The 13,530-nt window shown below is 30.1% G+C and overlaps 1 protein-coding gene across 1 annotated transcript in view; it reads right to left on the bottom strand.

Moving 5' to 3' along the window:
• The window catches only part of LOC111615597 (histone acetyltransferase type B catalytic subunit-like), a 54,227-nt gene that overhangs the window by 18,064 nt on the left and 22,633 nt on the right, over window positions 1-13,530 (bottom strand). The window contains exons 4-6 of the mRNA XM_023357003.1: window positions 12,950-13,149; window positions 6,954-7,182; window positions 3,154-3,290 (exon numbers count right to left, since the gene is read on the bottom strand). Of these exons, the coding sequence (XP_023212771.1) occupies window positions 3,154-3,290; window positions 6,954-7,182; window positions 12,950-13,149 (566 nt within the window). The remainder of the gene's footprint in view (window positions 1-3,153; window positions 3,291-6,953; window positions 7,183-12,949; window positions 13,150-13,530) is intronic.

Genomic DNA, 13,530 nt, shown 5'->3' with positions numbered 1-13,530 from the left:
ATGTTATCTTACTATTATATATGATTATTATAACAACAACATAGCTAAGAGTAAATAGTTATGTGGATTTATTAAACTTATTAAACTGGCTTAGCCAGTTTAATAAGTTTAATAGATTTTACCTATTAATAGACCTATTAATAGATCTATAGATTAATAATACCTATTAATAGATACGTACTAGTGGACGAAATAAGATCATGAGATTTATCATAGTTGGCATTTAGAACTATATTGTATATTTACAAGCCCTACCGAAGAGACCAGTAAACTGGCAAAATGCATTTAGGGATAAATATGATGCAATAAAAAAGTGTTTTCTCTCTATAAAAAAAACTGGTTTGATTTTTTAACCTTTTAAATTCTGTTTCATTTTTTAATAAATGGTTTAGAGTTAAGAAATTTTTTAGTCCTCTATAAGTCAGAAAAGAAGGATAATTTAAAATTTTCGTGTACTCTTTGATAGTACAATTAAGTAAGGTTGAAAAATTCTGACTCCATTGTTTTAAATAATTTATTTTATTTTTATAATTTGTTTATTTTACATTATTTCAAAATAATAATAAATTATACATTAATTTTACCTATCTCCAAAGAACTGATGAGTGAATTCTGGATAAAAAGGTTCTTGTTCTTCAAGGTCTTTTTCAGTATGTACTAAAAAATTAAAAATAAGTTATCACTTCCATTTTTTAAATCTATTTTATGAACACAAAACAAAACTTCTGAATTAATTTTATCAATATGTATTTTAAAATTAGAAATATTTAAAAATCTATGATCTGTTTTATAAAATGGTAAAACAGAGAAATTAATAATTCATAAAACTGAAAATTATAAGCATAATTGTGTCTCTCATACAGTCAATAAAATATAATTTTACTGTAACTTTCAGGACTAGGGCTGTGCTAAATCAAAATTTGATATCGATATTGAATTATTTTAAATTTACAATTTAGAATAATGAGTCAATATCAAATGCTGATGTATCAAATAAGGAAGATCAAAATATTGATTATTATATATAGAAATATCAAACATTAAAAATCAATATCATGTATCAGGGATGGCAAACTTATTTTATGCATATCAAAGTGGCAAGTTGAAAAAAATAACTGGCATATGACATAACATGTGATTTTATTTATTTTTACTGTATAAATGAAAAAATTATTTTAAGTTTTTTATTATGGTTTTATCTTTAGCTCAATATATCATCATTCTTTCTCAATCATCCTTTTTAAATTTATGCTAATTAAAGTAGACCACTTCATTTCTTTAAAAATAGTTGTTCTAAGTCTAAAACTTTGGCATGAATAAATTATTTCAAAAATAATTATACTACCTACTGCATGGCATGTGGATTCTAAAAGGTTTACTATCCCTGTTATAGATAAATTCTGAATATCAATATTTTAGATTTTTAGAATAGTGATATCAATATTTTAAACATGTGTCCATTTCAGTTTGATATATAGGTTATTGACACAGCACTATTCATGACTAGCTTCCAAGACTGGTTTTCATATTTAGTATTTTAATAAGGGATGGACCAAGTAGGGTTTTTGGTCAAATAATAAACACCAAGTAATTGATAGGATGTTTCTGTTGCCAAATACTGAAAATTCTTGCCTTTCTGACTACCAAATACCAAACATTAGTTCATTTATTTGGAACTGCCTGAAAGAGAAGGTTTAAATTGAGCCTTAGAATAGGATCTTTATCTTACTCTAAGGACAGCATCTTCTATTCATTAAAAGGTTAAATCTTGCCATCAAGGTCTGTCATTTTTTGTAAGTAGAACATACAGTACAATTATTAATAAATAATAATTACTCAAGATCATTTATTACAGTTTTATTTGTTATTTTCATTCTATTTTATATTTTATCTTTCCCCTCTTCTTTCTCTTTCTGAACTAAAATGACATTATTTATCCAAATACCAAACACTTATTTTATGGATGAATATACTAGAACATCAAATAATGCCAAATATTCATTGTAACACTAATTTTAAAAATTAGAAATATAACAATTCTTTTTTCTTTATAGAGAATTTTATATCAATTATTTCTTTTTTAAAAAAAGCTATAATACAATCTAGTCTATAATATATATTTCATGCAAATAATCTATGAGTTATCTGTGTTTAAAAGTCAATCTGAAGCAGGTGCAAATTATGTAATGATGTAGATTATCTGCCCAGTGTTTCCCCTAAGTCCTTTTTGCCAAGTGCCCCACATACAAAATTTTTGTAACTACCTGGCTAATAAAGTTTATGATATAATATATATACATACATACATATACAAGGTGTGACTTTTTCATATTCTACAAGTATACTGTAGTTCAATCTCAATTTTAACCTATGTTTACCAGAACATATTTAAAATTTAAACACAGTTCTTTCAAGCAGATCAGTTAACACCCCTATGTGAATATATCTAAAATTATTTTAACACATTTATGTGATCTAAGTAATACATCTTTTAAAATATTTTCATAAGTCTACAGTAGGTAAATACCGTATGTTTAAACAAACATATTCACATAGGCACATTAAACAAACAAGAAAATGGCCAAAATAACAGGACCACTGATTTCAAACTAGGATGTCAAAGCTGTTGTCAACATCCTTGTTCAAAACAGAAAAAGATTATTTACATGAGAGGGGTTTGGTCCATCCAGCAATATCTAATTGACCACCAGGCAAAAAAATTTTGGGGAGAACAAAGCTGCTAATTTTAACTTGCAATTATCAACTCATCAAGCAGTTTTACTTTGTCTATACTTATCAAGATCATCTTGAAAAACATGAAAAATTTTTTGCACAAAGTTAAAATCTTTCATCCTCATGATGATGACAAAGCTTATTCAGTAATTTCAAACAAGACAACTCACATATTAAATACATTTAATGTTTATTTAACATACTAACTAGCTGAATGAAAGATATAAAAATTACAGTAGAACCTCGAAAACTCGGCCTAATGTGGACCGAAGGGTGGCCGAGTTTGTGAAAATGCCGGGTTATCGGGAATGGGGTTAAANACTGTATATATAAAATCAGAAAATAAATTCTCTAAACAAAAAATTAATCTTTGAATAAATATAATAATTGAGCATAACTAAGTATTTCTAAAATACCAACCTCAACTCCTTCACTTTTCTCAGGAGAAATTTGCTCTGCATAATATATTCCTAAAAATGTAGTTAAACGAGATGCACTATAATATAACTTCACTTTCAGATCTAGATATCCAAAAATACTCTCACTGTAAGCAAAATGTAAAAGTAATTATTAATTTCTTTTCAATAGAAATATTTTTACATGTAATCTTTTTAAATGTCATAATTAAGGAATATGGTTAAGATTTCAAATAAATAATGGTTTGTTTGAATAAATTCAACTGACTGACAAGAGATGTCTGTTAAGAGTAAACTGTAACAAAACATTGCTTTATGTAAGTTATGTCTGTCTAAAAATATTATCTTTTTGAAATATATGTACCATACATGTAACATTTGAAAATGAAAACTTTCTTTGATGTAGAAAAAACAGAGAACAAAACTGTCTGAAAAGTTACGTACACATTTATTGTTAGTAACGTTTGAGGATAAATATTTCACTATAAATTCCAGAAACTTTTGCAATTATGAACATTCCTTTCTCAATAAACAGTGAAATCACATTGTCTAAAACTTTAAACTGAACCAAATTGTTTTAGTCTTGTAACAGCTTGATATTATGGACCCCAATATAACAGATGGCTGATGTTGGTCTGGCCAAAAGTACAGAAATATTCATTCACTGTAACAGACTACTGTTACTATGAACTATTTTTCAGCTCCTTTAGACCAGTGCCTTTTCTTTATTACGAACTTTTTTGTTGTTGTTTTATTTTATTGCAGTCATCATTTTATTTATTTTATCATAGTCAGTGTTCTATTTGTATTTAATTTGCAAAAGATAAATACAAAAATACAGTAATACCCCGAACTTATGCGATAGGTGGGACTGAGCAATAACCGCGTAAGTCGGGGTATAATTTCACAATTTGTGTAAAATCCAAGTCGGATGTATGTAAGTTAATAAATGTTCTCGTTAATCTTATCTCGTCTTTTGATTCGTTCACAGTTACAAGAAATCACCACATAGAGTCTCTCAAGTCTCCGTAGATATAACAAACAAAGAAATAAATAACACAAAATAAATTATAGCTATGTGTCGATTCCGCGTGACATGTCCAAACATGTAAGTTGAACAATAGTGTGGGGGGAGTGAGTTATCAAGAGTTGCGTGGTACTCAAACAAAAGACGAATCGACGAGATTTGAAAATCGCGTAACTCTGGGTTCGCGTAAGTCGATGTATTACTGTAATATAAAATTCATTTTTAATCCTTTTTTTTTTTTTTGCATAGAGTTTCACATTATTTTTAGTTTGTGTTTTATTTTCTGATTGATTACATGCTGTTCAGTTTTGGTTTCATTTTCTCTATGAGTGATGTGACTTGGATTTGTATAAAGCAAAGCTATGCATAATAATGATAAATGAAAAACTTCAGATTTAATACAAAAAATAGATATAATTTATCAAATTGAAGATAGAAAATCTCCAGCTGAAGATGGTAAAGAAATGCCTTGGAGTAAGTAGACATTTTCAGACACATGGAAAGAAAAAACTGCAACGGGCTTTTCTTAGTACAATTCTTAAAAATATTTTTAAAATACAATGAATAAAAGTACAATAAACCCCCTATAAAATGGGTTCATATAGTTCGGATTCCTATATGACGGCGAAAAAATTGCAACCGTATTCATATAAACACGCTAAAAGAGACTCGTATAATTCAGTAAAACGTCATCTCCGACTTGTGTTGCGACTGGATTGGTCAAATCTAGACCAATAGCGGATATTGCACAAACCGTTGAGTTTAAACGAGCAGCGGACCTACTAAAAACCATTTACTATTTAACGTCCATAAAAATTATATTTATATTAATGATGTCTCCAAAGTTCAGCAAAGTTTTCTCAGAAAAATAATTTATCAGGAAGCACGCAAGCGCCATTTGATGCACCACTCCGTGACGAAAACAAGCTTAAGCAATGGCGTAGTCGAACGGTGCACACTCGGTAAGTAATCCTACAATTTTGTTTATAGCATAGTTTATATGGATTATTCCCAAAAAATTATACGTGATTTGGAAATGTTGAGTCAAATTAGTCTAGAATCGATTAATTTTATGGAAGAAAACCTTTCAAACAGCCGTAGTCCGTAAACTGCATACATGCCGGGCTGTGATTGGCTCATGTATTTAAGGACTTGTAGGACATTAATTTCATAAAGAATGGAACATATCTACTGTGTTATAGTGGAGTTGACTGTATTGATTTTATAGATTTAATAAAAATCTGGCTTATATACTTTATAATTGAAATTTTGTCCATTATGAAATTGACTTTTCTCCACAATATCAATATACAGTAATGGAAAAGTCAATAATTCTATATACAGTAGAATCACCTTATATTTGCAATAATAATCTGTTTGAAATGGGGTAAAAATACATTGATTTAGCATCTGGACTTGGAGAAAACATCTGCAAAGTGCAGCTATTTTCTCTGGATCAGTTATCAAGATCCATTCTAATGTGATTCTACTGAATAGTAATAATGTTTTGATATAATATACAAGTCTGTAATAATAAGTAATCATGATAAAGCAGACTTTCATTATAATGGACCCAGTTCAAGTTCGGTGATGGTTCATTATATAAGCATTTACTGTATTAATATGTAGTTTAGCATGATACTACTAAATTCTATTTGATGTTAATGCTGTTATATTCTTTAATAACAGGATTTTTCAACAAACATCTCCAATTAAAGAATACTTAATTTATAAAAAAAAATCAAATTTCATGAAAATTCTTTCAAATAAAGTATACTTAAGAAACCAAAGAAACAAAACAGGAGAGGCCTGTTTTGTTTTTCAAGTTTAAATAAATTTTTTTTTCTTCATTCATACTTGTTTAAAGCTTCCATGTAAAATCTTGTATAGCAAAGAATTTTGATACAAACATATTAACAATCATTATCATATGCAATATTTGTTCTGCTTGGTTGGAAACATTGCATAAGAGCAACCAAACTGTCTATTACATGATAATACTGTTAGCCATCATATACTCTTAAGACAGTATTGGACAATTAAAACGAATACTAGTCTGTAAGCTGCAGATTAACACATTTCATATCAAAAAATATATAGCAGAGATAATTATGTTGCACCACAATATATACACATCTAACTACAAGATTACCATTATGCATACACTGGCATTCAAATAAAATAATACCACAATATGAGAAAAATAAGGCAGAGGTCCCAAGAAAACTAAGAAAATTACTCTGTCCACCATATCAATCAATTTAAAGCATTGCTCTGAAATACATTATCAACTTTATCATATAATATATATTTTGGGATAAATGTTAAACTGAAAATCAATCACAGATGTAGTTTGGATTTTTAAAATTCAAGTTATAATAAAAATATATTACAATAAATACTTTTCTTAGTTAACTTCCAGTAAAGAAATAAAAATTCCTAAATACAACTTTTAGATATTAAAAATTGGCAGAAGTGCCGACCTGAAAGGTCGGCACTTCTTTAGTGCCCTGTCAGGATTGACACCACCGTGTTTATCGGAACATGGAAGCCAAGACAGCAATTACTACATCACACCATTGTGCAAGCGGTCCTGTAAGTGGACAGACGGATTCGTAATGTCAGCCGATCAAGAGACAGCATGTGGAAGAAACTCAAACTACAATTAACATTTAACAAGGATTTAACTAAAAATAAATTGGATAAGATATAGGAGTTCTAAAGTTTGTCACTGAGAGAGAGAGAGTTCACATAACGAGCGCGAGTTGCATAAATACCCAGAAATAAAAGGCGATCTCGTGATGGAGCTCTCATTGTTTGATAATAGTTCCGACAGTGATTAGTTCCACTATAATGTCCACTAGCACAATGATGGCACAAGGTATCCAAATGGGCACTGGTCAATGATATTCCTGGAGTAATCAGTGCAGGTTTCCTTTGACGGAAAGACAGACGACGATTGACTTTTTTTTGACTGTCTCTGGCGATATTCACAGACGACATCGGCTGTTCAGAGGTTAAAAAATCGCGAGAAAGTGTCACATTGCCTTCAAGAAAATGTAATGGGAGACTTTCTCAGGTAGCTACGAACAACAATTGTTACGTAACTCGAACAATATTAATATTAAAGTTTAGTTCGAATATAGGAATTTCTGCTACCTCACATAGTTATGTGGATTTATTTCTATTGCATATCATCATTTTTCATTTTCATGCAAATTCTGACATTCCATCACTGCTCGTGAGGTGGCATCAAAGTTGGTAAAATTGGAGTAACAGCATTTTTCACTACTATTTACAATTTTTAAAAAATTTTATGATTAGTACTTCAAAAATGCATCCAAAATATAATAGTGAATCAAACAGTGGAGATAAATGCAAAAAGTGTGGCTCTATTACCATGGAAACTAAACTTGACATTATAAAACTAAGTGTGTTAAAAAAAAAAAAAAAACCATTTGAAACACCTGCTACTAAGCAGTAGCAAGCAGGTAAACAATTCTGTTAATTAATTAAGAATATTGAAGAATCAAACACTAACAATATGTGGTTATTCTGTGTACAAATGTATTTTCTATGTTAGTTTTCAACTTATGACAAAACGTTGAAAACCTAACCTGTTTGTAAGTAGGAGTGTGCCTATATATAAAAAATTAAAATATAATTCAAAATACATTAAATACACACAAAATATAAAACTATAATTTGTTTCTCACTTAATTGTACTATCAAAGAGCACAAAAATTTTAAATTTTCCTTCTTTTCTGACTTATAGAGAACTAAAAAATTTCTTAACTCTAAACCATTTATTAAAAAATGAAACAGAATTTAAAAGGTTAAAAAATCAAACCAGTTTTTTTTATAGAGAGAAAACACTTTTTTATTACATCATATTTATCCCTAAATGCACTTTGCCAGTTTACCGGCCTCTTCGGAAGGGCTTGTAAATATACAATATAGTTCTAAATGCCAACTATGATAAAGCTCCATTACAGTCTCCTATCCCGCGTTTACAACTTTTATACCCAACAAGGTTTACCCATCATTCTGCTGGCAGCACACCATTATTCAAATTTACAGAATTACTTTGCATAACAATTGCAAAGTGTTCTTTAAATTTTATTTTTTACACAAGTTGTTTCTTTGTATACAATCTTTACTTTATTAATATTAATTTGATAACTATGAGCATTACAATGTAAAAATACTGGTGAAGTACTAACTTTTAATTGTACTGCAGCAAGATGTTCTGATAGTCTGACCTTTAACTTCTGTTGTAATTATAAGTTAATTGTTTATTGGTATCTCATTTTCTTTTCTATAAAAAAAAAAAAATGATATTGTCATCACTGATTATTAATTTTGAACCGTTATCCGGAGTGCCAGGTTATCGAGAGCCGAGTTTTCGAGGTTCTACTGTACTTCCAATTCTTTGAGGAAAGTTCCCTTAATTTCTGAGAGAGGAGGAGTGCCAGGATAAGTCTCACGAAAGATGAAAGAAAAGATTATGACTCTTCTACTATTCTATTGATAACATAAGTTCTCAGATAACTCTTCTATTTTCCTATTCTACTTCTAGAACCTTTTCCCCTCAAAAAATTCTTTGAATCAAACATGAATTCTGTTCTCCATTTGATGATGTTTTGATTAATTTTTATGAAAATTTTTGAATCAAATGTATCTCTCATTCTTCATTCAAAGCAATCATTTAAAAATCAGCAACTTAAAATTTGTTTTTGTTTCTTTTTCTAAGATCACACAACCAACGTCCTATCCTGACAGACAGAGACACAGACACATACACAGTGTACATTAATTAATTTAACATCACAGTTTTTTTTGAAACCATCAAAGATACACTCAGGAGTCACTCTGGAAAATTTTAAAACATTGCAAACCATTTCTCCAGTTTTAAATCTGTTTTTGTCACTTTATATTATTTATTGCCAATAGTTTTACTTACTAATTAATGCTGATGCTGGTAGCAGTTTGGCATCTGGAAACAAAAGTAACATGTTATGCTATCATTTATACAAAGAGGGCAAGACATTCGGATCTCCGATTCGAATGAAACTTGGTGAGCACATAGCCATATACTGTTAGCAATAGGAATCATTTTTAAATAATTTTTTAATTAATAATTCCAAATAACATATTTGATCACAATGTTTAAACAGTATTTCACAGGTTACTTCATGTCAAAATGTTTGTTTTCATCTACTGAAAAAAGATCCCAAAAAATTCCCCAAATTTTCTGTCAGTCGATAAAAAATCCCCAATTTGAAAGCACTTGACAGCATTGCACAAAACTGCCTTCAGTTCTCAATGTCACTTCCTACTTTTCTCTCCAAACTTTCTGCCTGACATCATAAAATCACTAGGTGTGTGATGCATCATACTCCCATTGTAGGGAAGCTAGACATTCTGCGTTTTTTTTCCTGAAGTGTGATTCAATTTCAAGGTGACTGTCAAAACAAACAGACTAGGGTTTTTATCAACACATTCTATCACCAGTATTATATTTTCATTGCCATTTTAATAAAAATATCATCAAGTGGCAATTTTAGTATTATGCAGCATGACCTCTGTATACTCTATGCCTTGCATTTAGTTCTCTCCTATTCATTTTCTGTACATCAATCCATATTATTTTAAATCTGATTATTACATACTACTATTCAGAGTTTAAGAATGAAGCTAATCAGAACTTCCATTTTTTACTGAAACTGGAACCAAGTATTCTTTAAAACATTGGTTCCAACTCCAACCTGTTTTTTTTTTAGGATATTAGATGTTAAATTCTTTGACTAGTCATTACGTTTTGAGTTGTTTACTTTGCAAATACAGTAGAACCTCGAAAACTCGGCTCTCGATAACCCGGCACTCCGGATAACTCGGCCACACCCTGGCAGGGCAAAAAAATCCTTAGTTAATTAATTTCATTATAGACAGCTTTATAAAAGTATAAAAGCTCTCATAAAGTATTTTTCTGAGGTCTGTCTAATCAGGTAAATTACTGTACACAGTGTATTCATTAATTTTCATTTTCATGTAGTAAAGGCTCTATGCCTTCATAAAGTACATACTTTGTTTAAGGGTATTTGGGCAGTTTATTCTCTGTTGTATTCTCCAGCAAACAATACATACAAGTACAGTACACTATTTTCTGAGGAAACACGCATACTTATCCTTTTTGAACCCCATTCCCGATAACCCGGCATTTTCACAAACTCGGCAACCCTTCGGTCCACATTAGACCGAGTTTTCGAGGTTCTACTGTATTTAAAAATTTTTAAATCAAAATTTCCTAACAACTTATATTTCTGAGTTACTACCAAGTATATACATTGTTTTTTTAGCTAATTAAATCATCCTGACACATCGTTTTTTTTCAAAATAAAAAATAATTAATTTGTATCAACTGTAATCACTAATACCATAATATAGATAATATTTCAGTAGCTTTTAAATAATAATTAAAATGTTAGTGTAAATTTTGTTTATATGTCAAATACTGTTAACATCTTTATAATATATGCTGGCAATTATAAAAAAGACTAAATGGTAAACAACTCTTCAATCAGGTTCAAAGGTAATGATGGTAAATAACTGCTAAATAGTAATTATAAGTTAATTGTTTATTGGTATCTCATTTTCTTTTCTATAAAAAAAAAAAAAATGATATTGTCATCACTGATTATTAATTTTGAACCGTGTTGTTATTTGTTCCATTTTTAAACACTATGTAGCACAACCACTCAACCACTTTGCGTTTTTCATCTTAATTTTTATTCAGTTCAGTTGACAATATCATTCTCATTTTTTTATTTCTTCCCTTTTAATTATTAATTTTTTCCTTATGTGAATGCAAGTCTCTGTCATGAATGGAAATTTTTAAAATATTTGCAAAGTGAAAAACTCAAAACTTAATGAATAGTCAAAGAAATTAACATCTAATATCCTAAAAAAAAAAAAAAACAGGTTGGAGTTGGAACCAATGTTTTAAAGAATACTTGGTTCCAGTTTCAGTAAAAAAATGGAAGTTCTGATTAGCTTCAGTCTTAAACTCTGAATAGTAGTGTGTAATAATCAGAATGGATCCACCAAATTTGCTAGTGTGAAGAATAGATTGTACTTGTTTTTGATATATTTTAGTAACAATGCATCTATCCTTTTCTTGTTCCAATCATAATCTGAGACCATACTAGTTGTTATTTATCTCTCTCTGAAATTGGTTGATTTCTGGTTTTTTGCACTACAGAATAAATATATCATTAATGTAGCATTTGTAAACAATTATTTTTGCTGTAAGTACTGCAAGAGAACAAATTGTTCTAATGTTCTTATAACTTATTCATATACATTGTCTAAGTATGGGCATCCCATTGGCATTCTTCTAATACTGCAAGTTGTGACAAAAATGATTTTGAGATGCACATGACAGCACTACAAACAATTGTCTGAACTAGAGAGAGGTTGCATCATAGGCCTAAGAGAAGCTGGTTAGTTCATCAGATGTATCAGCTTCCATCTTAGTTGGAACAATACAGTAATTGCTCAGTGTTGGCAACAGAAAAAGTTCATGTAATCATTGCAGAGACTCAGGATGTCCCAGACAGACAAATGCCATTTGAGAGCATCATGCAGTCAAGAGAAGAGCCACATCCACACCAATGGCATCACTATCAGTCACTGAAGGGATTCCACTTGGAAACGATTGGCAACAGAAGCTGGAATTAGATGTCAACATCCATTACGGCACCTACCACTAACCTCCCAACATAGGCAGAGCCATCTGCATTGGTGCCAAGTTCAATTATCCTGAACAGTGTCTGATTGAAGGCATGTTGTCTTTAGTGACAAATTCCAACTCTTTCTGTGCTGATGACTGCCAGGAGGACTGAGCAGTATTCCAATCCTGCATTTGTTGTCAAGTGGTATACGGTCATCACATATGGTGTGACAGTGTGAAGAGCTATCTCTTGGGGCAGCTGATTTCTAGTTGTACTGCAAGGCAATCTGATGGCACACATGTACATTAATGATATTCTGCAGCCACTTATTCTACCATGCTGTCAAGCCACCCAGGTGTGGTTTACCAACAAGACAACACTGAACTATATACTGCAAGACTTTCTCAATAGTGCCTTCCCATTACCAACCAGCTCCCCAGACCTATAACCAATAGAACATGCCTGGGACAGAAATTGCAGCCTTCTCAGAATACCACTGAATTAGTGGACTAGTTGCAAAATTTGTGACAGAATCTTTTACAGAGGGACATAAGCAACTTAACTGGCTTTACAGTGAACTGAATATCAGCTTGCATAGCTGCCACAGAGAATTTACCACTTACTAAAATGTCACCTTTTTGTTTCCACCATTTTTAATAAAACATTTTTTTGCATGTCATGTTAAGTTTCATGTCTGTAGGTCAATCTTTTATGGGAGTGTGCATTTTTTGCAATAGAGTGTACTTTAATATTAGATATGAAATGCATTTATAATTATTTCTTTTTTTTTCTTTTTGCAAAATATGAAAGATAAATATTTTATGCANTTTTTAAATTTATGCTAATTAAAGTAGACCACTTCATTTCTTTAAAAATAGTTGTTCTAAGTCTAAAACTTTGGCATGAATAAATTATTTCAAAAATAATTATACTACCTACTGCATGGCATGTGGATTCTAAAAGGTTTACTATCCCTGTTATAGATAATTTATTTGACAACTATGAGCATTACAATGTAAAAATACTGGTGAAGTACTAACTTTTAATTGTACTGCAGCAAGATGTTCTGATAGTCTGACCTTTAACTTCTGTCTGGTTTCTCCAATGTAAAAATTTGAAATTTCACACATGCATTGTAATCTGTACACCACACCTTCTTCTTCTAACGGATCTTTTTTATTAATATTACTTATTTTCATTAGTTCAGATAACCTGTTTTTTTGTATAGGAGCTAATTTCACTAAAGTTTCATTAAAAAATTTTTTTGATATTTTTCATATAATCCTTCAATATATGGAAAAGATACATACTTTTTAACTTCCTGTTTTTTCTTTACTTAATATCTATTTAACATGAAATCATCATACCACTTTTTAAACAAATTTCCTGGGTATCCATTCAACAAATACTTCTTATTCACTGTTTTTACTTCTTTTTCTCTCACATTACACTTACAAGGGAACTATCGGAGTGTCTTCTAATAAATTTTAATAAAATTTAGTTAATAACTACGTTAAAAGTATACAAACTCTATTTTAAATTTGTAGCATTCACTAAAAGTGTTGATCAGAGTTATTAGCAATCAAATGTTGCACTACTTTATAGTAGTTTAACACAATTA

This window comes from Centruroides sculpturatus, unplaced genomic scaffold (assembly GCF_000671375.1).
Source record: "Centruroides sculpturatus isolate CEXI.00-Female unplaced genomic scaffold, Cexi_2.0 scaffold19, whole genome shotgun sequence".
In the NCBI taxonomy this organism is placed as follows: Eukaryota; Metazoa; Arthropoda; class Arachnida; order Scorpiones; family Buthidae; genus Centruroides; species Centruroides sculpturatus.
Note: the sequence above shows the minus strand (reverse complement) of the source record. Positions and strands in the feature narration are given on the sequence as shown.